The sequence below is a fragment of the Diospyros lotus genome, chromosome 5, assembly GCF_014633365.1.
Source record: "Diospyros lotus cultivar Yz01 chromosome 5, ASM1463336v1, whole genome shotgun sequence".
Classification (NCBI taxonomy): Eukaryota; Viridiplantae; Streptophyta; class Magnoliopsida; order Ericales; family Ebenaceae; genus Diospyros; species Diospyros lotus.
Genome location: NC_068342.1, coordinates 11,388,173 through 11,412,658, shown reverse-complemented (window position 1 = coordinate 11,412,658; position 24,486 = coordinate 11,388,173). Strand labels below are relative to the sequence as shown.

Here is a 24,486-nt window from a genome sequence, read left to right as displayed (position 1 = left end):
ACGACGCAGACAACCGTCTTTCTCTTTTGTCACCGACGATTGTTTTCCTCCTCGATCATTTCAGACAGCTATCTGTCGCAGCCAACTACCAACTCTCTTCCTTTCTTGCAGATCGAGACACGTGGCACACTCTCATTAGCTTGGTCAATGTGGGGCCATGTCAAACAACACGTGTAACTAACGCACAATACTTGTTGCACTAAAGTATGTAATTATTACAAAATTAATAGTTGAGGTACATAATAGATTTAAAATTGAAAATTAAGGGGGCTAATACGTCCTTGTTTAAGTTAAGGGACAAAATGAATAAATGGTGAAAAAGTGAGGCGCTGGGTATATCTTTAGCCAAAAATAAATAAAAATATAATTATCATACATGCATTTTTCACCACATGATTGCCTCAACGCATGTGTACGTTAACATAGACACAAGGCAATAATTGATGATACAATCAACAACCCTGTAGGCAATGGTTTCAATGAGTTACTTCGGCTGGTGCCCTGTGATAAATAATTGTCCCTTTTGAAGTAACGGGGTTGGCATGGTACTGCCCATAAAAAGCGTATATTCCTATTGAAATAATGCTGAGGACAACAAACCTCGCCCAGGCTTCGTAGTGAATCTGCAAAAAGAAAGAATCAGTAGTCAGCTTGATGCTGAATAACTAAAAAGCAAGACATTAATATGCCACGCAAGATCAGGTTAAAGGGTGTTTTTCAATGCACAAAACTCTCCAGTCTGGAAGGGTCAAGAGAAGATTGTCTTTGCGTGCACCCTTGTCATTAATCAGTTGAAATTTTATTACACAAATATCCTTTTGAAATTAAGCTTCAACCTCCTATAATTGAGGCAGAAGTACAATGTTGCAAACCTGGGCAAACAGGAACATGTTGAAGAAGATGCAAACAGCCGGCACGATTGGAACCCCTGGACAAGAAAAACCTGGGGGGTCTTCATAGGCCTGTGAATGGGAATGTAAATGGGGCATTAACTTAAAGAAATTTGAAACAATTTTTGAGAAATCAATAATAAGTTTCTTTCTTTCTTTTTTTGAATGGACACACCATCATTGGATACAAAAGAAAAGCATATTCATAGCTCATCCATACATTATTTCTTTTCCATTTTGTTGTTATTGTTTTGTTGGGTCGGTGTTGTGGGGTGTTCGGGATCAAATCTAACTGTTTCTCAGAAGCTGGTAAATCAGCTTGTTCAATTGGAAGATCGGTTTTTTTTTTTAATCCTTTTTTGAGTTTGTGCCAAAGTACTTTGTTATGCCCATTCTCTTGTACTTAAAAAGTACTTTGGAATCATCCCTGCAAATAGTATTACAAGAGCAAAAGTTTCTCACAGAGCCATAGATATGATGGTTAAGTGCACTTACCCGTCGATAATAAAGAGAACCAGCAGCAATGACGGCAATAACAATAGCCACAATCAGAAAAATAATTGCAGCACTAAACCGGTATATCACTCCAGCGGCAAAACCACAGCAGGCAATTATAAATAGGCAAAGGACGCCTTCCCCCCACTTCGATATCCAGCTTAAAGAAGCTTGACTTTCAGTTTTATCCTTCCAGCGAAGGGTTACCACACATGCTGAGACAACAGAGTACCCAGTCTGGAAGTGCATAACTTAGGTTAGTGCACCTAATCTTCGATATGTCCATGATGCTCAAGATAGGAAATGCTTCGACTTAGCACATGTCTTCTAGAACTACTTCCATAAATTCTTATGCAATTAATCATGTCATAAAAAGTAACCAAACTTTGTGCAATTAACTGAAACCAAGGACTTATCCAAAATTGTGATGGATACAACAGCAACAAACCAACTAGCTAGAGAAATATCGTTACTAAAATAAAATATATTATTTATGTAGCTAGACTAGCTAAAGATAGAAGTTGGAAGCAGCATACCAATGAACCAACAGAAAGAATGTGCGAGAGAACATGCACATTAAAAAGTCCTGCCAATATGCTGGCAACAATACCAACCCACACCTGAGAGTGAATGGGAGTATGGCGTATTGGGTGTATTTTAGCAAATATTGAAGGTAGCAAACCATCCCTTCCAAGCCCAAGATATAACCGAGACTGCCATCAGAAAAATTCAGTTCCAGTTCAATTACTTCAATGGCCATCCATGCCAAGGACATATCAAGATGTGAAAGTGTACAACAATTTACCTGAACATAAAGGCCTACAAGAAGAGTAGTAGTAAGACCAGCAACAGCAGCAATGCTTATTAACACAGAAACATATGCTAAGCCCTTCGATGTGAAAGCTTCAGCTAAAGGAGCTTCTTCCCCTAGGAGCTCGTACGATACCATTCCAGTTATCACTAGACAAACACCAATATATAACGCAGCACAAATGAGAAGGCTTCCCATGATGCCCAAAGGTAAGTCCCGCTGAAACATCATGTTACATTAGAGATTCAAAAGTTCACAGAAAGGTCAATTTTATAGTACCATATGTACCAAATCCAATCCATCTGAACTAAAATTACCTGTGGATTCTTGGATTCTTCAGCTGAATTAGCAACTGCATCAAATCCAACATATGCAAAAAATACTACTGTTGCTCCAGTCAGTATTTCTTTAAAACCATTTGGGGCAAAAGGAGTCCAATTTGAAACATCAACCTCAAAAGCTCCAACAATTATGACAAAAAGAACAATGATTATCTGATTCAAAATTCAGTTTTGTCAGCTAAATTATAACATTTCTTCATCAGCCATTAGCAAAAGGATATGTACCATAAATGGTTCACACAGCTAACATAAATACTGTCTTTTTCCCATCAACTAAATGGCAGAATAGATGTAACATAACATTTATTATTGCTCACATTATTGAAGATAAGATGCACAAGATGTGTTAAGATGATTTGGACATATGAGGAGAAGACCAATAGATGCGCCCCTGAAATGAGCATATGGAAAAAGTTCATAGCAAAAGGCATAGAAGCAGATAAAAGAAAACTTCGTAAGAAGCACTTAGGTACGAAATGGGATATTTAATAGCCTTACAAAAGATACGGCCATGGATAGAAGATGATTAGAGAGGTAGAGTCCATGTAATCAACCCCATCTATTGGGATCAAGGCTTGGGATGGTGATGATTATGATGATGTGAAAATCAAAATAAAAGCACTATTGAATTACCTTTGTTGTATGGCTCAAAACATTGGATAATTAAGCACCAACATATACAAAACATGAGTGTATATGAAACGAGAATGTTGGCAGATTTGTGGCCATAGAAGAAAAGACAATAAAAAATAAGATCATGTATAATAAGGTTGGATTGGTGCCTATTAAAGATAAAATAAGGGAATCATGATTGATTTGGTCCTATGAGAAAAAGATCGATAGAAGCACCTGTGAGTTGAGTGGATGAAATGTAGGAAATTTGCAGCAAAAGAGGGACAAGAAGACCAAAGAAAACTTGGCAGAAATTTTTAAGCAAGACATAGCATATAACGGCCTTACAAGAGGATATGACTATGGATAGAGAATTCATGTAACTGACCCCACCTAGTGGGATTGAGGCCAGTGATTGTTGTTGTTATGTTTTTAAGTATACAAAAAAAAAAGTACTAAGACTGTCCTCAGAATACAAAACCTATTGTGTATAATACACAGCACAATTTAACAGTTGACCTGAACTGACCCCTGTGCAAATCAATTAACATGGATAAGTTTGTACATGCATCTTTGTAAACTGCAAATGTATCAAATAAAAGTAATGAAGCAAGGCAAGCAGTTCAAAACAAACAGAAGGGAGGTAATTACCATCCAAAATGACTCCAAAAATATTTCCCTATAAGTCAGAATTTTCAGCAAAAAAAAAAAATACAAATTTTAACAGAACCAAGCAGATATCATAAAAAAGCTCTATTAGTATTAACATCACGTAACACACTCATTTTGAGAAAAAAAAAAGAATATTCAAATCAAGTAGCTATTCTGAAGGCTTACATTATAAATAGGTAAACAACCAAAGAAGCAAAGTTGCAACTTGAAAGGTTATTAGCCTGCATCAATATGACAGCCTTGGCTGGTCATCATCATTATCATCATCATCAAACTGCACCTTATCCTAATGAAGTAAGAGTCGATGGCACAACATTCATGATGTCAATTGATTTCTAAAAGTCACATTGACAATACAAACCCATGCAAAAGAACAATGTGACAAAATTTTACACCAAATGCCTTCCTCTAGCAAGGGAATGATCAGATAAAGTTCTAATACTATCTTGATATAGAAAAGTTTTATAAGATCATGATGAATGACTGGGCTGGAAATCCATGATCCTGCAGAATGAAATTATCACTTTCCGTGAACTTATGTCTTCATGACATTTTAGGTATCTTGTACCAATAAATATTTGTCAACTCATATATAAAAATCATCAGTCATTGACCTAGTATTTGCTTCATGATAGCACCTGACTGCATCAGCTAAATTTCCTACAGTTATATCGTAACCTTATTTCAACCTCCCATCAATTATTAAGCAAACTGCAATTTTCTATTTCTTCATTTTGTATCAACCTAGGGAACAAAAGAAATGCAGTTTTCCGATTTTTACTAAGAGGTTTGACCACAGGCTTGTGGTCAAAAAGATCTGTAGTTATAGTATATTATGATTTTGAAAATAAAAAAGGAACTTCTCTCACAAAGCAAAGGGATCAAAAATGTTTTGCTTTAATAGGAACAGAATCTCCTTAAGACACAAAGCCCATGAGATGCAATAGGTTCCATTCCAGAAAGTGTATACCTTATGTAATTGGCTCTTAAAGATGCAATATATGCTTTAATGGTAAGATACTTTACAAAAAGCACCATATAGAAAGCTCACCTTCGTTGTTGTCATGACTGAGTTAAATACAGAAGATTCTCCAACTCCCCAACAAAGAACTATGGTGAGAAGTATTAAGAGAATTGGAGCCAACAAGTTAAATGATACAGCTCCAAAGAGCTCCTCGCTACCATGTCCAATCCAGCTTGGTATGTTATCCTTGAAAAGAGGAAAGAGTTCTAGTACTGCAACTACATAGCTTGCTAAGCTTCTAGCTATGCTAGCTGCACCAATATGGTAATCAAGCATTAGTTGGGCAAACACAAGAAAAGCAGTAAGTTCATTGAAAGCTGTGTATGCATATAAGTATGCTCCCCCAACAACAGCAGGAAAACGAGAAGCTAGCTCAGCATAGCAGAGTGCATTGAGTACACAAGACCCTCCAGCCAGTATGAAACTAATTGTGACTCCTGCATTAAAGCATTAAAAATGTATGAGGATCACCAAAAATAACCAACCAAAACTGGGTAAACCAGTTCCGACGAATTACAGCCATTCTGTACAGGGATCTTTTAAAGCGCCCTCTGGGTTGACGGAAGATAGTTTCTAGGGATAAGATGGGCTCAAATGCAACACATTAGTATATTCTTTAACCTTCGAGGTAATTACATTATAGAAGACAGACAGTTATGAAGCACAGACATAGTTACAAGGAATGCATACAATAGGGTAAGGTAAGGACATTGCCAAGTTGAGTAAATCTGGAAAGAACAGGGCAGCCGGAGCAATTAGCAAATCATCTTATTATATATGGGAGTATACTCTGCTATGGTATCTGACTGCTATACTGCACTCACGTTCAAGTTTCTGATTGCTACTGGATGTCAGCAACAGGTCTTCTTTCTGATACCTGTCCCTTATGGAGTAAAATTAGCTCCATACTCTTTTGGCATGGTGCATTTTTTTATTCATTTTCAGCCTAAGATTCATGCATGTAAAGCGTTTAAAAATGTAATTTTGGCTTGCTAAATTGAGAGCACTGGCACTGTTGAAATGTCATTGGTCCTCCAAGAAACCTTTTGATTTGTATGCAAACAGCATGCCAGACTAGTATACAAATGGCATGATCGAAATATCGCTAACCAGCAAGGGTACCTTCCGATTACCACATTCTATTGATCACACGTGTGTTGGATGAGGCATGCAAAAGATATGATTTAGGAAGTTTTTGTTCAAAAAATAGCACGGATGAAAATCAGGGCTATACCAGTTGTCTCTGCAAAGCTGTATATTCATCGAGACTTAGTCCTCTATTTTCTGTTATGAGATAATCACTCAATTATCGGATAGAACTATCTTCCTGAGCTGTTTCTTTTATGTTTAATTAGGAGACTGCATGGAGTATCATGTAAGATTTCTTTATATTTGCCAAGAGGGACAGCCTCTTCGAACTGAAAAGCACTCCCACTTTTATGGCTTCAAGGTTGTAAAGGGAAAATTATCAGGGAAGTTACCTAACATGACTTGATAGCATTGAATTGAATTATCGTGGAGTTGGCAAAATAAAATATCTATTTTTACACTGACAATAAATGAATCAACAACCACTAAACCGCCAAATTTCGAGCTCATCTGAAGTTCATTTTATCTACATAAAATAAATAAACAAAAAAACTAATCTTCGTCTACAATATTTGAAGCTCAATGCAAAGCAAGATATAAGAGGAAGGTCGTCCAAATTGGATACATCAGAGTTCATAATAATTGGCATTCAAGCACGGACTCACCAGGGCCGGCGTCGTGGGCGACGGTGCCGGTGACGACGAAGATTCCAGCGCCGATGGAGGCCCCGATGCCGAGGAGGATGAGGTCGAGGAGGCCGAGGCGGCGGACGAGGCCATCGCCGGAGACAGAACGGACGGCGGTCTCTGTATGATAAGGAGAAGCTAGTACCTTACTCCTCAGAGCAGAAGACCATAAATTCGAAAACCACGATGACGAAGATGAAGAGTCAGCGATGCCCTTCTCGCGGCCTCTCATCTCTCTCTCTCTCTCTCCCTCTCCAAGCCGATACAGAGAGAGTGAACGAATGGGAGATGGGTTATTTCCGTATTTTGATTTTGAGACAATGTTTATATAAGACGATAAATTAGAAATTATATTAAATGATAAAATTTTAAGTTAAAAATAAAAAATCAATTTTTTTAATTTATATTAACAGTAAAAAAATTTAATTATTTCTCAACAACATAAATTATCTGTGTTTTCTGATAAAAATCTCAATTTTAAGCTTAACCAAAATTGATATTAATTATCCTTTTGTTATTATTAAAGTATTTAATAAAATAAGTGTTTGTTAAAATAAGTAATATAAAATTTTTTTAAGATAAATTATTTTTAAAAAATAAACAAATTTATTTTAAAATTTTAAAATAAAAAATCATATAATTTTTTTAAAAAAATTAACAAATATAATAAAAAAACTCTTCTATTCAAAACACTTTTCATATTCTATCTTTTCCAGTCTATATTTTAATTAATAACAACTATCTAAATAAACAACACTCGTAAAGATAAATTCAACTCCCATAAAGTTTCACTAAATAATAGTAAACAATCTATGACCTCCAGGATGCAAGTAAAATGATTGAAGCAAGATAAGTTAAAATTTGCACCAATAGATTGTGAATTTGATTTCTTACCTTGTACAATAAAACAAAGACTCCACCGACGATTTACCTCATTTATCGAAATCGAAAACACAAGTGGCAAGAGACCGCATAAAAGCGGTAACCCCAAGAAACAATCTATTATAATTTTTAAATAATAAGGTATTCAACTAAATTTATGACAACTAAAAAATATTAAATATACTTAAACCAATATCTAATAAAGAATAAAAAATTTGGGTTCTTTGGCTTGTCTTCTTGAAATGATTAGAGTTCATGTTGGGATGAAGGCACCGCCGACCCTAATAAGGGTCTCCGGGAATCCCAACCTAACCCATTTCATTAGCAAGAAGGAACCGGCACTAATTAGGAGTGTACAGAAGATGTCGATCCTCCGGGACTCCAACCAATTCCTTGACGAAATCCCAGATTGACGACAACCATATCCACATGGAGTATGATCTTGCTATAGTTTCATCCTGCAAGGCAGGTATTATGTATTTCTTGACGTCGCTTGTAGAGATATCGAGATGACCTCCCGAGACATTTACGTATTTCACCTTGCCAGCTTCATCCAGGGTTTTCAAACCGATCCAGTCTTCTTTGTAGAGCTTCGTCTGCAAGGGATCAAATAAAAAAATCCATAATGCAGAATCCATGTGTGCGTGTTTAGCTGCTGTCTATGTAATACAGAATTTGATAACTGAAAACCCTTTGGAATCGCCATAATGGAAAAAATAAATAGACCAAAACTTAACCATTCATCACATTACCTCATGGGCAGGTAAAACTGTGCTCCAGGATCCATCCGGGTAATACCCAAACAAGGAGGTTTCCTTTGGTACCAAAACTCTGTCCTGCTCAAACTATGACAGTATGCAAAAGATAAGAGCGTTACCAAAACAACATCGCGTCCCAGATTTGATAAAACTTCCACAGGGTTAGAACATGTTTAGTAGGGTGTAACTTGTCTAGAAAAACGCAAGCAAAAGTTCAGTTCAGCTCACCATGATAAGTACCAAATGCTGCAAGCTAGCAAACCGCTTTTTGTAGGTGGAATTTCTACAGTCCATGCGTTCGTTATTAAGCTTGGGGAGAAACATACATCCTCGTAAATAGTCATCAATGTCCTGGAGAAAGATCCTGATTGTGTTTTAGCTTTTGAGATAAGATGAAGTAGTTGATGAACGTTCATCAACAGAAGTCGCAACAAAGACCGAGACTTGTACACACAGAAAGAAAGAACTAGTACGCCTAACAAACATTCTAGTGAGCTTTATGATGCATCGATAAATTGAATGAGTAAAAAAAATTATTGACAACAGATATTCATGGGAAAGAGCTGCTTTTTTATTCTGGATAAGCTCAAGTCAAGTATTTTACTCACAGTTGGGATTTTGATATAACCAGCAGGTGCCAAGTGTTCCTGCAATGATTTCGATTGGAGGAAACATCAATTGTGTTATTTTTCCAACAGAAAGTTAGCAACAAGAACACCAGTGGAGTTCCTAATTGTGTGTGTGTGTGTGTGTGTACATTTCCTGTCTCTCATACAGTAAAAACTGTGGTAGCAAAGGTACTTCCATGAAGGAAGTTAATAAAAATATTAACTACGGAGTGTAATAAACCTCAGACAGAAATCTACACCTGCATATAATTGCTGTAAATATGTAAAGTCTGCTAATTAAAGAGAAAACTACACCTGCACATAGTTGCTGTAAATCTCTAACTTCATTAAATAGTCCACGAGAATGCACCATAAGCCAGACTGCAAGCATAGGACACACCGGATTAAGATTGAAATATTTAATTTTAGTCATCATATGAAAAAAGAAGAAACCAATCATAACACCTAATGAAAATTAATCTTAACACACATTTTCTAACACTTACGAATTTTTATTGCCATAAAACAAACATAGAAACATTCTCGCAACTGATTTAAACAGCATATGGTTAATCAAAAAGACTTACATGTATCATTTTCTATAGAAAAGCATGTTCAAAATAACTTTATACTTTAAAACTAGATTCATTTGCATAGTTTCTTTACTTAGATAACTAGAAGTCTAGAACTTCATCATAATCTTTAATAAGCTTATTGTGGTGACTCCCCCCTCCCTGATCCCCACTCCCCACCCAAAGCGAAAGGCAAGAAGTTAGTGAATATACTCAAGTTCTAATTCCCCTATTACAGATGCTGGAGCAACAACAAAAAAGAATATATCCAACAGCGTGAAATAGACCAAACAACACCATGGAGACTTAACTCCAGTAGATGGAGTCTGCTGAAATAGACTGAACAAAAAAGAAAAAAAAAAAATCCAATTTCCACCTGTCAAAGGATATTCAATGAGAACCCATCAAGACTAAGCCACCAAAAACCAACCCTATTGTCAAGGATATGCATCAGATACCCGCGTTCAATTTAAATAAAGAATATGTGTATTAGATAAATGTCTTTTTTATTTCTAATCTTAATGCATCAAATATCTATCTTCTAGTCATTGATACCAAAATTGCTACTTACTCCACAAAATGGCATAGAAGCTATACCAGCATGAGGACCTGCTAGTGATATGAAATTGTTCACCTGTCTCAAACAAAATATAAGAGGTTACAACATTATGTTTCATGAACAGATGGAGAAATCAGCTCCATGCTAAGAAAATAGGGGGTCAGAAATGAAACGATGAATTGCAACAAAAATAAGGCAATGATAATATGTCAAAGCTCCTAGAGGGGGTGTAAAAATAATACATAGAATTAGACATTTTTTAGAAGTGTTGAGTAGAAGTATGGAGGATGCTGTACAATTCTGGTTTATTGTCATGGTTTCTCAATGAATCAAATTTGGAGTAACATTAGCAAAATGAAAGGTCTTACAAAAAGTTCCTAGAGAAGTCTTATGTAGGGTCTCAAAGAAGAATGGAATCCAAATTGCTTAACTACATTAATACAAGTCATTAAAGAAATGTATCATAGAACAAAAACATATGTCAAAGCATGCAGAGGACATATTGAGGCTTTTCTAATTACAATTGGATTACATCAAGGATTTACATTAAGCCCTTATGTCTTTGTCCTAGTAAAGAATGAACTCACTAGACATATCTAAATAGAGGTGCCTTAGTGCATTTGCAGATAACATTGTCATGGTGTATGAGATAAAATAAGGTACCAATACTAAGCTTGAGATATGGAGAAGTGAAGAAGTTTGGACTGTAAAACTCCTTAATATATTATTCAAATTAGACACACACACACACACACACATATATATATATATATATTACAAATGGTAATTGCCCCTATGGAGACAGTTAAACATAGAAAAAACTACCTAACTTAGGAAAATAAATAACTATATAATGAATCAATTAAACTGTCCCTATTATTTAGCCCCTAACTACCTAACTGTTCCTATATTTTTGCACATGATTTTCTACACACCCCCTCAAGCTAGGTTGTAAATATGAAGTAAGCCCAACTTGAATCTTCACATCTTCAAACTGAGTATTTAATAGGTAGTCTCCGGTAGATCCTTGGTATGTAGGAAATCCACCTTTAATTTTTATTTTTATGAAGTGCTTGTCCATTTAGGTCACTTTGAGTATGTTGAGTTGTTGTCAATATCCAGTTAGACGACTTAAAATATTGGGTGACTAAGAGATGTACTTGATAACGCCTCAGCTATGTCTTTGGTGTCGAAATATGTCTCATTTGCAACATCCTAGATTTCTTGTGTCGTCTCATGGAGGATGAGATTTTCTCCAACTTCATTAGTCATGGAATTGACAAGCCATGACATTACCATATTGTGTTCTGCCTTCCATGTCTTGTACTTCGAACCTGTTGAATTCGGTTTAGGGGCTTCACCATTAAGATAGTCATCTTTTTCTCTGCCTTTTATGAACATCATAACCGAATGTCCATTAGAACTAGGAATAGTGGGAACTTGACAGGAAGAAGTAGAGATTGTTGTGGTGAAGGATGCCATTGGGACGATGGAGGAATTTTCTAATAAAAAATGCTCTGATACCATGAAGAAGTTTAGACTATAAAACTCCTTAATCTATTACTCGAATTAGACACACACATATATATATTACAAATGGTAATTGCCCCTAATTAACAGTTAAACACAGAAAAAACTATATAACTTAGGAAAACAAATAATTATACAATGAATCAATTAAACTGTCCTTATTATTTTGCCTAACTGCCTAACTGTTCTTATATTTCTGCACATGGATTTCTACAAGAAGCACTTTAAAATCTAGAGTTTTTAAGTTAAGCATATTGAAAACCAAATATGTGGAAGATTTAAGTGTAGTAAAAATACATGTGTGGATGATGTTATGGTAAAACTTGAAGATCAAGTTGTCCATGAAAAGATTAATTCAAATATCTTGAATTAGTTATCTAAAAAGATGGAGAGATTACTGAGAATATTAGCCATAGAATTAAGGAAGAAATGGTTAAAATGGAAAAGTTGTCCAACATTTTATCCAATAGCAAGATTTTGTTACAGTTAAAAGAAAAATTTTATAAGATCGGCTTTATTGTATGGCATAGAATATTTGGCAGTAAAGCACCAATATTTGCAAAATATGAGCATAACAGAGATGATGATGTTATAATGAAAGTGTGGCCGTACATAAAAGGATAAAACTAGAAATCAGGTTACTCATATAAGGTAGAAGTGGCTCCTATTTAAGATAAGATGATTAAGATGGTTTGGTTGGTCATATAAGTAAAAAAATCAAGAGAAACTTTTATGAGGAGATTGGATGGAATGGAACAAGTCTTTAGCAAAAGGTGACGGAAGACCAAAAACGTTTGGTGAGGGACTCTTAGGTATAATATGAGTTATAAGGACCACCTTGTAGAAGATACGGCTATAAATAGAAATGATTGGCAAGCTAGAATTTATATAGCCAACCCCATATAGTGGGATTAAGGCTTGATAGATTGTTGTTGCTGGAAGAAAGTGAAACATGCACTCACTAGTCTTTCAAAATTTTTGCTTCAAATTTTGACAAGCAAGCAATAAACCTCACTACAATGAAGAGGTAGCCTATTAACAAGAGACAGATTAGAGAAGAGATTTTCATCTTTAAAAAAGTTGACTTTTTTCTGTGCTTGTCACAAACATATGGGATAGTAATGTTTGTGTTATCTAAGACTGTGATGAAATTTCTAGCACCATAGCAAGCTGATAAAAATTTATTGAGTAATTTTGCTTACTTTAAAGATTTTTCCACACAACTTAAGAAGAAGGTCCTTCCTTGATTGATTGCTTCTTTATTGCAGGTCAGATTGTTGTTTCGGTGAGTATTATTCTCATTCAGCAGCTAAAAGATCACAACACTCTTTGTGTTTAACCAACACTAGAGTTTAGTAGAAGCTTCATGGTCTATATTCAATAATTACAATCCAACATCCCCAGGTCCTGCCAATCACCTCAGTAATGAAAGGCCTTACAAGAGCACTCTGATACCAAACAGGCCAAAAGCCATTACCATTAATAAGGTAACCTGGCCCAGAATTTTTTTGAAAGTGCGTAAGACTACTGGGGAATGCAGTTCTCAGAAACAAACAAAGGCACCTTCAGATTATAGAATTACACATCTCCATTAACGAAAATCACTGTATATAACATTGGAAATTAACTTATATACCCAAGTCTTTCTCTCTTGCTCTGAAGGAGAGGGAAAATGGAAGCCCTACCTAGTCAAAAACCACCTGAACATGGAAAAAGTGGGATTTGTTTGTCAGTCTCTCGTCAAACTACCCAAATGATGGATTCAGCTTGGATTTATTTAGCTGTTTATAATATTGAACTACTGCCTTCACCAGAGGCATTGCAATTTCATTCACTTAGATCCACAGATCCTTAAGAAGTGAAGAATTAAGTGCTTTCAAGACTCCTTCATTTGTTCTGTTTCTCACTCTCTTTATTAGCATACAGAACAACAGTGATAGCTTAATCTACAAATAATCAGGTTTAGTAGTGGTATTTTGTTACAGAGGTTTAATAGCCAATGTGAAATAGTAGTAACTCAAGTATCACAAACATACTGAGGATCTCACATCATCACTTTGACTAGAATATGGATAGTTCATTTTACAAAAATTTGTAAGAAGAAACAGAACATAGATTTTACTAAGTTGCTTTGGTAATTTGTTATTCCTAATATATTGATACCATACAGATTACCAATATTTACAGTTAAGTTAGCACCATGGATTTCTTTGTTTCAGATAGCTTCATGTTAGTTCACAACTAACACACATGATGCATGCATGCACACATAAACTACCTATATTTCTATTTACATGACCAAATGTGCATACAATACATGCAGATTATCAGGCAGGCTAGCACTGCGGGAGGGGGTAGCAGAATCGAGGGAGTTCATCAGATAAAACTTGGTCAAAAAGTGGCATTATTAAACTGAAAAAATACATATATGAGTTCATCAATGATAAGAAAGGTTGGGAAATAAATCCTATGACAAAGCTTTTGATGGTTTAGCTTACTGGAGGTCCTCCATCACAAAATTCAACAACCCCCCGGCCAACCACGTTGCCCTGGAAAATTTAAGGAGAGATAAAAGAGTCACCAATAGGTACAAATCATCCAATTGGAAATGAAAGAATGCCTTATTAAAGTTGTTGTCAAAAACAATAAAAGGGGAATGAAGGAACAATGCAGTATACTATATAGAAGCCAACAGTTTTCCATTATTCGCCAAAAAACATGTATAAGCATCCAAAAAGCACTTCCAAGATTGTTCAAGGGATGGACTAAGAGCTTCTTTTAGTGGCAAACAGCAAAAAAGTGCACTTGAGCATTAGCCATAGGAAAGTTCAATGCCTAAAAACATAAATTCCAAATGTAAAAGTGAATGTCATGCATATAATCAATTTGGTCTAAGCAGAGTAATGCAGCAAGTAAATACCAGTTTCAAGTTCAACAAGGACAGGTGAAGCTTAAAATTTTGTACGCTGTTTAAAGACAAATCAAGTTAACTCTTCAACTTAAACATGGCATTGACTGATATCAATTTTCTTTTCTCACTAGTTAGAAAGAAAGCTGATTTTTTACTAGCATATCAAACCACACATCAGCATTTCATGTGTGAGCAAATAAGTCCTCATTTAAACTTTATGCACTCAAAACCAACATCCAAAGCTGCGTCAGAATGCTCTCCACCAAGTCCAAGTTCTCATGACATACAGGAAGGATTTATTATAAAGGAGCTGCTGAATTTCTGGACTACCATATGAAGACTAACAAGTCAATAACATGCCCTGTGTATTATCCACAGAGCTAGAAATCACATTTACTATTGAGGTCAGACCTCTTAGTCCTCCTGCACTTTGCCCCAAACACTGGAGACAATTTGCTAGGCTGGGTGTTACAGAAATACATCTGACATGGATTCTGTTAGCTCTTGAATGCCAAAGTACCAAAATTTTCCACTGTAGTTGTATATTTCAGACTCTTGTTTTCACTTCAGGTTTTGCTTTGTTTTGCGAGTGCTCATTAGTCCAGCGTACATCTGGATGCAAACATGTATCACTTTAACGCACGCACACGGGAGAGAGAGAAAGAGAGTTTCTTTCTGTCTCCACTAAGCTCTGGAATACAGAACAAATATTGGTGAATTTAGGAAGAACTCAAATACAGTGATCTCAGGTTACATCTTCATGAAGCTTTCATATATTACATTTGCATTATCTAACTACAGGACTATTAAGTGGCATCATTTCTTCTGAAATATCTAATTAATTAAAACACCTAGATTTATATGTCCATATGTATAAGGAAAGGCAGTCAGCAGTTAAAATAAGGAACTTGGATAGATTAGCTAGAGTAGTTAATAGAAAGCTCCATCATGAAATATAAACTACGAAGTGAGGAAGGGCTGCACACAAACATTTTTCCTACCTGAGAAAGTCCAACTATGTTGTAACCTTCACTAAGTTCCTTCAATTCCTTAACCTGTAAACTGAAGAAGACAACTAAGAAAAAAGAGGCCAAAACTTTATATTAGATTTCAGGGAAGCAAAATATTACCAGACAGCTTTCCCACCTTCTCACAAGCAATTGTTGTCTACAATGTGCAAACACAAACTGTTAAATTAAGATAAAATTCATTACCACAGTGCACGACAGAAGACAGGTTCTTTTTGCACACCAGTATTTAACACTCACCTGTTCCAAAAAGGGCATAAACCAAGAATCCCTTACTCCATTTCCAATTTCACTGCATGAAAGGAAACAACTTAAAGGTTATTCAGCTAGGAAACAGTGAAACATGCATGAAATACAAAAGGCAGTTAAAGCAGAAATAGAGAAGTTATAAATGCACATTGAAAAATCATCAGTCTTTTGTGTTGAAACTGCTTCAGATGATAAAATTGTGAGAGTAGAAGAAACTAACTTCTGTCTTTTCCAAGCAAAAAAGAAACTTTCATTTTATTGACAGTTCTATAGTGAGGAGAGTGAGAGGAACTCGGTATTGATCAATCTCCTCAAAAGGAAATATATACAAGGACTAAAGCCATCTTCCCTTGATGTTTTATGGATTTTGTATGAAAAGCCAAATCTTCAGTGCCTAGCAAGGGGCTTATGTTTTGGGTAACCAGGCTGCTTGGTTATTACTTATTCTAAGAGCTTAAAATTTTTAAGAAAACAGCTCAACTATATATGTCAAGTTGTCTAATATTCCCGAGGACAACTACATGGACAGACTTGACTAAGGTGCAGCAACACACAGAGAATAGAACTATAGGACTGCATGACAAACATGAATAATAGGAAAAGACACACTCACATCCTAAGACCTGAATATCTCCTAGAACCATAGCTTTGACATCAAGTTAAGTTACCACTTGTAGTAAAGTTTAGACCTTTCAAAGAGGGGTTCAACAGTGTATATCAAGCTTTTATGGCCAAAAAAAATAAAGTGTTCCTAGTATGTGCTTTTGGAATCTTTTACTGTTACACATTAACTTAATATATGCAGGACAACCCATTACTGCCCTTATAAACAAGTGATCATAGAGCTTCCATCCTTGTAGTGGAGTCTGGAATCAAACTTTTAGTCTCTCTGGCAGCTTGGGGCTGCAGTTAAAATTAATACATCATCCATCTATGGATGCACATGTGTACATGCATGTGAAGGTGCCGTCAGTCATGTTATTGTGCATTTGTACATTAAAAAGAGGCCCAAGAAGGGCAAATTTAATGTGGGTAATCCCTAGATTGCATAAATATACAACATGGCAGGAGCATACATGCAATGTCCTTGAGAACCCGACAACTTGGTTAGAAGCTTGACAAATCTTGTGACGCCCTTGCTATCACATTTATCTGCAATACCTGCAACAATAGGTAAGAAAGGTAAGGGTATGCTTCCCTTTTAGGACTCTAAACATGTACTGGTCATTCAACCTCAGTTGATCAAGAGTTGAAGACTTAGTTTGTAAGTACATTGATAGCATAACCAACTCATAGTTTCTATGGACAAGAAAGGCATACCATCTCTTTTGGAAAGACCATATTAACCTGCTATAGATACGCTTTTCTATGTAGAAGAGATAACCTGATAGTACTTAAAAAAGGGCATCGCCAGTACATGAAGCTCCCCCCCTTATGAGAATAGGGAAGGGTTGTATTTGCAAAAAGACTGTTTTCACAATTCAAACCAGGGATCTTCCAGTCACAAAGGAGCAGCCTACGTTGCAACCAAGGCTCGCCCTTAGACAACCTAATAGTACTTACCCATAAAAATGGATTAATTCTCCTTGTCACACCAAATAGGTATCTTGCCATATAATAATTTCAGAAAATAATAAATATTTATATTATTTTTAAGATCATTTCAAAAATAAGGTTTTTATTTCCTTTGGAAGTGAATGAAGATAATTAAACTTCTAAAATTTCAGTTAAACCACAACCCCCATAGATACTCATATTCTAAAAGAAGTTAGTATGGAAGTACATAGGACTAAGACGAAGAGAGGAAAGGGGTCATGAGACAGTAATTATGAAAAGGAAATTCTAGAATTATATTTGTTCTCATTTATACATAAGATAAATTCATCAAAACATGTAGGTATTTTGAGATAATACCAGTTTCCATGTACTTGTTGTTCTATTATTTTCACCAAGGTATTAAGCAGACAGCAAAATAAACTAAGTTCTTCTAGAAACAGGAACAGGCAAGTAAAAGCAATAGAGTGTGTGTGACTCATAACTATAGGAGATCACAATTATTGAAGCATTAATCTTAGTACTAGGACAGAAAGAAAAATAAAGAGAAGTGGTTAGTACATAGATACCCCAAGATATGTGTATATATATTACCAAAGCATTTCGGACTTGTAGAAGAGTGCCATCAATTGTGTCAGAACATGAAATGAAAACACATGGATTTAGACATGCACATTCGAGATGTTGATGGAATTTATAAGATAATGAACACAAAGTCGGTTCCATGAGATCATCCAATACCATCGCAATAATGGATCAGAGCCGCAACTTAATGCCTATGTGATAGAAGAAGAAACAGTTTTCAATCTTTCTCTTAAATGATAGGTTCATTGAAAGCACAATATTGTCATCTTTTATTTATTCCAATAGGCCATGAACTTAACGGAAGACAAACATTTGAAAACCTCCAGCACCAGACACTAGCATCAAAGTTATACATTATGTAGTGGCTTGAAGGCAGTTTTGTGTTTATATTTATGCTAATGTTCCCAAAAATTAGGGTTTAAGAACAACACCTAATCCTAATGGTACCATAAAATATAATAATTCAAAATAATATTTTCGAAATTAAAGTAGTAAATGAAATTTTACAAAATTAAAAGAAAAGGAATGGAAAATATAATCACAAAGAAAAAGAAACTCGTCTAGAACAACTCAAGGAATGCTACATTCCAACAACAACTAAGAAATAGCACTTATAATAATCAAAAAATATCTTTGTATCCAAAGCCCAATGCTTGTTTTCAGCTTAGGTAACAGATCAACTGAACACTAACAAATGACAATAAATTTTACCATGGAAGACGACGAAAGGTACAGTATATGCGGTTGTCGCCAAACAAGTCAGCGTGAAGACGATGATGAAGATGTTACGTAGTGGCTTAACGCCCATGGATTTTGGTCGAAATAACCCCCAAAATCAAGTTAAGAGAAGCCAACAAAAATCTCAATCTTGTATGGAAGCAATCCAAGAATCTAGGGTTTTGATTCTTGGAAGCTGGGGAGTTGCAGGAACTCTGGGTCGGGGTCCTTCCTCCTTCTGTAGCATACATGTGAAATACGACGAAATGATATACAAACATGTATATATCTATAGAGAGAGAGAGAGAGAGAAGGGCGGATATGGACGTTCAGCTGCGTGATGAAGCGCCAACTAACATTCTTACAGTGAGAGTAACTGTTGACCCCATTAATCACTTCTTAATTCTATAATTTTACTTAATTTAGTAATTTTTAATCAATATTTTAATTTTTATATAAAAATCAAGCGTGTGAATAAGAAAAATACGAAGTAGTTATTCAAACAATATTAAATTATAAGTGAAACTAATAAAATTAGGGTAAAAACCTCAAATGCGTCCCTTCTCCTCCTCCTCGCTTTATGTGGACTACCGTACCGTCCAGTTCTAAAATGGAGCTTAAAATTATTATCCTTATTGAAAATAAGCACTTTTTTGTCATTATTATTGGCAAACTCCCAAATGCATCTATTTTCTTGCTTCCTTTTCGTCTGGGCAAAATCTCCTCCATTTTCCAGAGGAAACAAGGAGAAACGGAGACACCTTTGATGGTTTGGTCAAATTAAAAATTAATTCTGCGGTTTCTCTGTTATTTTCAATTCGTTTTGAATTTTTTATTTTTTTAAATATTAAAAATACATTTATTTTGTTATTTTTAAAAATACAGCCACGGCCATTTACTGTGCTCACCATCTCTGTCACTACCACAAGTCGCCATTGACCTCGCTCGCCACAGTCACGAGTTGCCATCGACTGTCTCATGTCGTTTGATATTGTTGGTTTTATCTCATTTCTTCTCTTTCTTCTCTTGTTAGTTTTTGAGTATGTTGTTCAATAAGCCTTTTGGATGTTAGATAGTGTCTTTGATTGTCAGAAACCATCAAACACGGTGATTGATGGCAATTGGCAGTGCGTATATATATAGGCGAGGTCGAACGTTTAAGATTAGATCTAAGGGAATTTAGCCATTAGATCTAACTAATTTTTTAGTATATTGGTCAACGGATCCTTGAACGATGGGTGGTTTAATCGCCAGAAACCACTGACCACGGTAACTAGTGGCGACTGACAATGTATTTTTTACTTGTGGTCAAAAATTAAAAATTAGATTTATGAAAATTTAACCATTAAATATAGTCTATTTTTGTGTATGTTAACCTTTTTAGTTTGAAGTTTTTAATGATAGGCTTTGATCGTGTGAATCTTTGACTGACAGTGGTCGGCTGACAACGAAGAAGATGCAAGGCATTAGAGAAGAAGAAAAGAGAATAAATGGAAAGGAAAAGAAAAAAAAAAAAGTAAAGAAGAGAAAAAAAGAAGAAAAAAATATTATTAAATTTTAAAAATATAAGATAACAAATAGTATATTATTATGTGTATAATTTAATATAAATTATTGTTAAAATATATGTCAGTAATTTATTAATTAAATTTATACTTTTATTTTAATAGTAGAATTTTATTAAAAATAGTTAATTTTATTATTTAATAATTAAATTTATTAAATAAAATATCATAAAATAAGATTTTTTTAAAAAAATTTAAAGGAGATGAGTTTTTTAATTTTTTATTTTAAGAATAATTTTTTAAAATGATAAAAAGAATGTATTTTTAAAAATTTTAAAATAACACTCAAAACACAAAATTAAACATAAATTCAAAACTCAAAACTAAAACTGAGGCTAAACTTTTACAACAGTATTAACCCAACATCCAAGAGAAGGAGACATACCCTGGCTGCTGTTTATTTCTTCCATCCAAACAAAGCAAATTTCTGCTGAATTCTCTGTACGTTAACAAGGCAAGCACAATGTCTTCCCTTGACAGATAAATCATATTGTTCCACATACAGACACAACATTCAGTAATCCTCTGGACTTCAGGATCTCCCTAGGGTTGAGAATGGAATCATGATGCCAGATTCTGAAGAAATATGCTCCGGGAGAGCTTAACTGAGATCAAGGCCAGCAAGGTGGCAGAGGGAACGAAGAGAACGTCTGGGATGGCCTTGATCATCTTCAGCTGGGGCACGCCCTCGCCTGCTCTCTTCGCCGCCATGGCTGCTGGAGGTGTCACCAGACCAGTAATCATGGTAGCATCATCTAACTTGCTAAGTTTCACATTTTTCTTCATGAAGTCGATGAACACCTTCTTTTTTTCAGACTCTGCAGCAGCTTTCCACACGGTGAAGCATTCCTGTTTTTGATAATACAAGGGTTGATAATCACAGAGAGTGAACAGAGTTAGAGAGAGAGTGAGATAGAACTGACCTCGATTTCCTTTCTCAATGGAACATCATAATGTTTCCCAGGCAATGAAGCATTGAAGGTGCTGAATAAGATAATTTACAAAGAAATAGTCATATAGTATTCACAGTAAGAATTGTTCGATTCAGTTTGTGTTTCCATTCATTTTCTTTTCTTTTCCCTTCAATTTTCATATATTTATTTGTCTATTCATACAGTATTCGTAGTAATAATTGTTTGTTTCACTCTTTCTTACCTGAAAATATCAAGAATACCCATGTGAAAGTCCTCAAAATTTTTGACATCTTTCTCCATGAACCGGCTGTAAAGAGTCCCCATGGCAAAATTCAACATTTGTGTCGAGGCCAAGCCTTTCAAGGCAACAAACAACTCAATATTAAAATCACTAGTATCAAAAGCTCCAAGCTCAAAAAACAAATAAATACAATTTTCCTACAAACTTGTAAGAAATGAAAATGAAGTATGGTGGAACTAGAGGTGAATCCAATATTATTAAGGGGGCAAGGAAAAATAATCATCGGAGCACACACGATGGAAGAAAGGAGATAACAACCTTTTCCCATGAAGCTGGTTGCCAAGCCCATTTTGCAAGTATGAACATGGATGAGTTGAAGCAAAATGCTTATATTGAGAGCCAAAAATTGAAGGAATGACTTGCAGGTTTGTAACTCCAAATGGTCAGTGTGTAAGCAAGGAATCAATTACCAGACAATGGGCCAAAAAAGGACTCAATTTCCAGGTTCTAATACCTTTTCCTACTTAAAATTTGGATGCCTGGCTTGTAACTTCCGTTTAGTGTGTAGTTGAAGAGAAAGACAGAGTAGGCTTTGGAATTTTCCCTTAATATTCATGGACCTTATATATTTTTCAAAAGTAAGAAAAGGGAAGGGGGAAAAGGACCTTTCTAAGGGGCACTTCATGGGCACCAAGCAGTCCTATACAAAGTTTAGGATTTAGGGTTTAGGGTGTCGTGTTCCTGTTGAAACACATTCCTAGCTGAATTCCTTTCCAGTTCTACCATTGGTTCATTTGGCATCTTTTACGGAAAAGTTGAGTTTTTCCTTGCATTGAGGAGTTTAATAATCCTAATCAGTTACCTGAGATGCATTTCCTTGTGGAAGCGAACAAGACATTGCCGCAGCAAGAATGTCAACCAGTTAATTGTTAGATGGTAGACAAAATTTAGCAGATCTAAGAAAGAAGAAGAAGAAGAAGAATACAAAGTGGTCAAGGAAACATTAAAACCTGTAATCATTAGCTTCTTGTTCATCCAAGCTTAAAAGCAATTTGTACTTGTTTTTGACTAATTAGCTTAAAAGTAATACTAATTTCTATCCATCATTAATTTGGTAATTGCATTCTCCCCTCATGTGAATCCACAAATTCCCTAGGACTGAATGTATCCCTTCCCACTGAGGGTGCACTTTATCCCCAGCTACAAACTCCCAAACCCTACTATCAACCTCAATGATACTACAACCAGCCTCTTTTTTTGCACCTTCTCTATTCATCAGCCCTTTAATCTCCTCCACATCTCTCCATCTTTTCTCCTTGGCGTACAAATTTCTCAACATAACATAGTTTCCATCATTCCACGGCTCCAGTGCAATAGCCTTCTTTTTTATTCTCTCTGCCCTTGTAACATCATTATTATACCCACATGCAACCAAGAAAGAACTCAGTATTATCCCATTAGCCTCATAAGGCATACTTTTAATCAATTCTTCAGCTTCTTGCAAATACCCTGCCCGCCCCAGAAGGTCTACCATGCAACCATAGTGCTCAATTCCTGGAGTCAGACCAAATTCCTCCATTGCTCTAAACCACCTCTTCCCTTCATCCACTAAACCACCATGGTTACAGGCAGACAAAACACCAAGCATGGATATTTCATTTGGCTTAAATCCACTGATTTTTTTCATATCCAAAAATAACTCCAATGCTTCTTGAGGACACCCATTGATTGCCAACCCATTTATCAAAGCATTCCAAGTAGCTGTTTCTTTTTCAGGCATCTCATGGAAAACTCGTCTGGCTTTCGCAATTTCACCGCATTTAGCATACATATCCACTAGTGCAGTGCAAATGTTTGTAGCTCTATCAAGATTCTTCCTCCGGACAAACTGGTGGATCCAACCACCCAAATCCAGAGCACCCACGTCTGCAACAGCCGGAAGAATACTTACAATGGTAACCTTATCTGGCTCCAGTGATGTCGTAGACTGCATTTGGTGAAAGAGTCTCAAAGCTTCATCGGGCTGTTTATTTTGGCAATACCCACCAATCATTGCATTCCAAGAAAATAAATTCTTCTCTGGCATTTCGTTAAATAGCAACCTAGCAGAACTAACATCACCTCTGTTGCAGTACCCATCAATCATACTAGTCCAAGACACCACATTCCTTTCTGGCATGTCATCAAACAAATGCTGAGCAGCTTCTATGTCTCCCAACTTGACATAAGCATCAATCATCACGTTATATGCTGCGGAATCTTTCTCAGGTGATTGGTTGAAAAATTCCTTCGCATTTTCCATATCCCCGCTCTTTGCATATCCACAAACAAGAGCCGTCCAAGACACTTGACTTCTATCAGACATTTCATCGAACACTTTCCTTCCACAACTCATCCACCCAAACTTTGCATACATGTCAACTAACGCCGTCATAGCAAATAGATTTGAGCCAAATCCAGTTTTAATCACATGGTTATGCACTTCTTGACCTTCCCAGAAAGCCAAACTCAGAGCACAAGACTTTAAAATCCACGAAAACGTGTAGTTATCAGGCACGAAGCCCGTGTCCCTCCTAAGGTGTCGATACAGAGCAATACATTCTCTGAATTGACGCAGACCCAGATGAGCTTTAATCATGGTATTGCAAAGAAAAGCATCATCCTTCTGAGGCATTTGATCGAACACCCGGCGGACATACTGGATTCCGGCAGACGGGTCGGAGAATACAGCGCCGGCACCGGCGATGGCGAACGAGCAGGCGGCGAGGAACTTTGTGAGGAGGTTGAGATTCGTTTGGAGGGAGTTCCGAAGGATGAAGGCGTGGATTTGGAGGAGAGAGGCTCTGGTGTTCATCTGCTGGAGGAGAAAGATGCATTTTCTCTCTTTTGGGCTCCAAGCAGATTGTTGCCCCTGCGCTCTCATTAGAACGAAATCAAATCATTCTATGCCACTCTCTTAAGTTGTTTTATTCAGTTCGGTCATTGGGATGAGTTGCTTATGTTAGATTTTACTTGGTTTTGAATTTTGCTTATTCGGAGGCCTTTTTTTTTTTCCTCCCCAAGTCAGCTCACCCTTGGAATGCTCTATTTTATTCTTGACGAGAGAAATTTATATAGAAAGTATTTTTGGAAAATTATTTGGACAATAAGTCAATAATTAATTTAGTATATAGGAAGGACATGTTAAAAAGGA

At 36.0% G+C, this 24,486-nt stretch overlaps 4 protein-coding genes across 6 annotated transcripts; all 4 read right to left on the bottom strand.

Moving 5' to 3' along the window:
* Window positions 1-307: 307 nt before the first annotated feature.
* LOC127802026 (cationic amino acid transporter 9, chloroplastic) lies at window positions 308-6,906 on the bottom strand. Its single transcript, XM_052337655.1, has 8 exons — window positions 6,600-6,906; window positions 4,873-5,282; window positions 2,514-2,690; window positions 2,191-2,415; window positions 1,922-2,098; window positions 1,386-1,622; window positions 873-962; window positions 308-623 (listed from the first exon to the last, which is right to left on the bottom strand). Exons 1-8 carry the CDS (start codon window positions 6,850-6,852, stop codon window positions 477-479), a joined length of 1,716 nt encoding a protein of 571 aa, XP_052193615.1. The 5' UTR covers window positions 6,853-6,906; the 3' UTR covers window positions 308-476.
* A 689-nt stretch (window positions 6,907-7,595) lies between these two features.
* Window positions 7,596-18,917, bottom strand: LOC127802025 (uncharacterized). Of its 2 annotated transcripts, XM_052337652.1 has the most exons (12): window positions 18,568-18,916; window positions 16,794-16,878; window positions 15,709-15,760; window positions 15,587-15,607; window positions 15,442-15,495; window positions 14,028-14,078; window positions 10,012-10,074; window positions 9,184-9,249; window positions 8,869-8,907; window positions 8,489-8,611; window positions 8,255-8,347; window positions 7,596-8,098 (listed from the first exon to the last, which is right to left on the bottom strand). In XM_052337652.1, the coding sequence occupies exons 1-12, from the start codon at window positions 18,662-18,664 to the stop codon at window positions 7,844-7,846; spliced, it is 999 nt and encodes a 332-aa protein (XP_052193612.1). In that variant the 5' UTR covers window positions 18,665-18,916; the 3' UTR covers window positions 7,596-7,843. The 2 variants fall into 2 exon arrangements, with proteins under 2 accessions (XP_052193612.1, XP_052193613.1); XM_052337653.1 differs by lacking the exon at window positions 10,012-10,074 and having other exon boundaries at window positions 18,568-18,917.
* Window positions 18,918-20,460: 1,543 nt separating this feature from the next.
* On the bottom strand, window positions 20,461-22,295 carry LOC127802024 (uncharacterized). Of its 2 annotated transcripts, none has more exons than XM_052337651.1 (4): window positions 22,156-22,295; window positions 21,294-21,408; window positions 21,062-21,122; window positions 20,461-20,987 (listed from the first exon to the last, which is right to left on the bottom strand). In XM_052337651.1, exons 2-4 carry the CDS (start codon window positions 21,389-21,391, stop codon window positions 20,700-20,702), a joined length of 447 nt encoding a protein of 148 aa, XP_052193611.1. In that variant the 5' UTR covers window positions 21,392-21,408; window positions 22,156-22,295; the 3' UTR covers window positions 20,461-20,699. The 2 variants fall into 2 exon arrangements, with proteins under 2 accessions (XP_052193611.1, XP_052193610.1); XM_052337650.1 differs by lacking the exon at window positions 22,156-22,295 and adding an exon at window positions 21,612-21,754.
* An 88-nt stretch (window positions 22,296-22,383) lies between these two features.
* On the bottom strand, window positions 22,384-24,365 carry LOC127802023 (pentatricopeptide repeat-containing protein At2g44880). Its single transcript, XM_052337649.1, has one exon. It carries the CDS (start codon window positions 24,214-24,216, stop codon window positions 22,390-22,392), a length of 1,827 nt encoding a protein of 608 aa, XP_052193609.1. The 5' UTR covers window positions 24,217-24,365; the 3' UTR covers window positions 22,384-22,389.
* Window positions 24,366-24,486: the final 121 nt, after the last annotated feature.

Bases quoted from the DNA above. Each gene is read 5' to 3' on its own strand.
- LOC127802026 (XM_052337655.1), bottom strand. From the start codon at position 6,852: ATGAGAGGCCGCGAGAAGGGCATCGCTGACTCTTCATCTTCGTCATCG. The intron at 2,691-4,872 runs GTGAGCTTTCTA...ATTTTGAATCAG, and splicing joins CAGTCATGACAACAACGAAG to ATAATCATTGTTCTTTTTGT. The intron at 624-872 runs GTTTGCAACATT...TTCTTTTTGCAG, and splicing joins ACATGTTCCTGTTTGCCCAG to ATTCACTACGAAGCCTGGGC.
- LOC127802025 (XM_052337652.1), bottom strand. From the start codon at position 18,664: ATGGGCGTTAAGCCACTACGTAACATCTTCATCATCGTCTTCACGCTG. The intron at 14,079-15,441 runs GTAGGAAAAATG...TAAATTTTCCAG, and splicing joins ACATAGTTGGACTTTCTCAG to GGCAACGTGGTTGGCCGGGG. The intron at 10,075-14,027 runs GTAAGCTAAACC...TGTTTGAGACAG, and splicing joins TTTGTGATGGAGGACCTCCA to GTGAACAATTTCATATCACT.
- LOC127802024 (XM_052337650.1), bottom strand. From the start codon at position 21,642: ATGGGCTTGGCAACCAGCTTCATGGGAAAAG. The intron at 21,409-21,611 runs GTTGTTATCTCC...TTGCCTTGAAAG, and splicing joins AACCAGCTTCATGGGAAAAG to GCTTGGCCTCGACACAAATG. The intron at 21,123-21,293 runs GTAAGAAAGAGT...TATCTTATTCAG, and splicing joins GGTATTCTTGATATTTTCAG to CACCTTCAATGCTTCATTGC.
- LOC127802023 (XM_052337649.1), bottom strand. From the start codon at position 24,216: ATGAGAGCGCAGGGGCAACAATCTGCTTGGAGCCCAAAAGAGAGAAAA.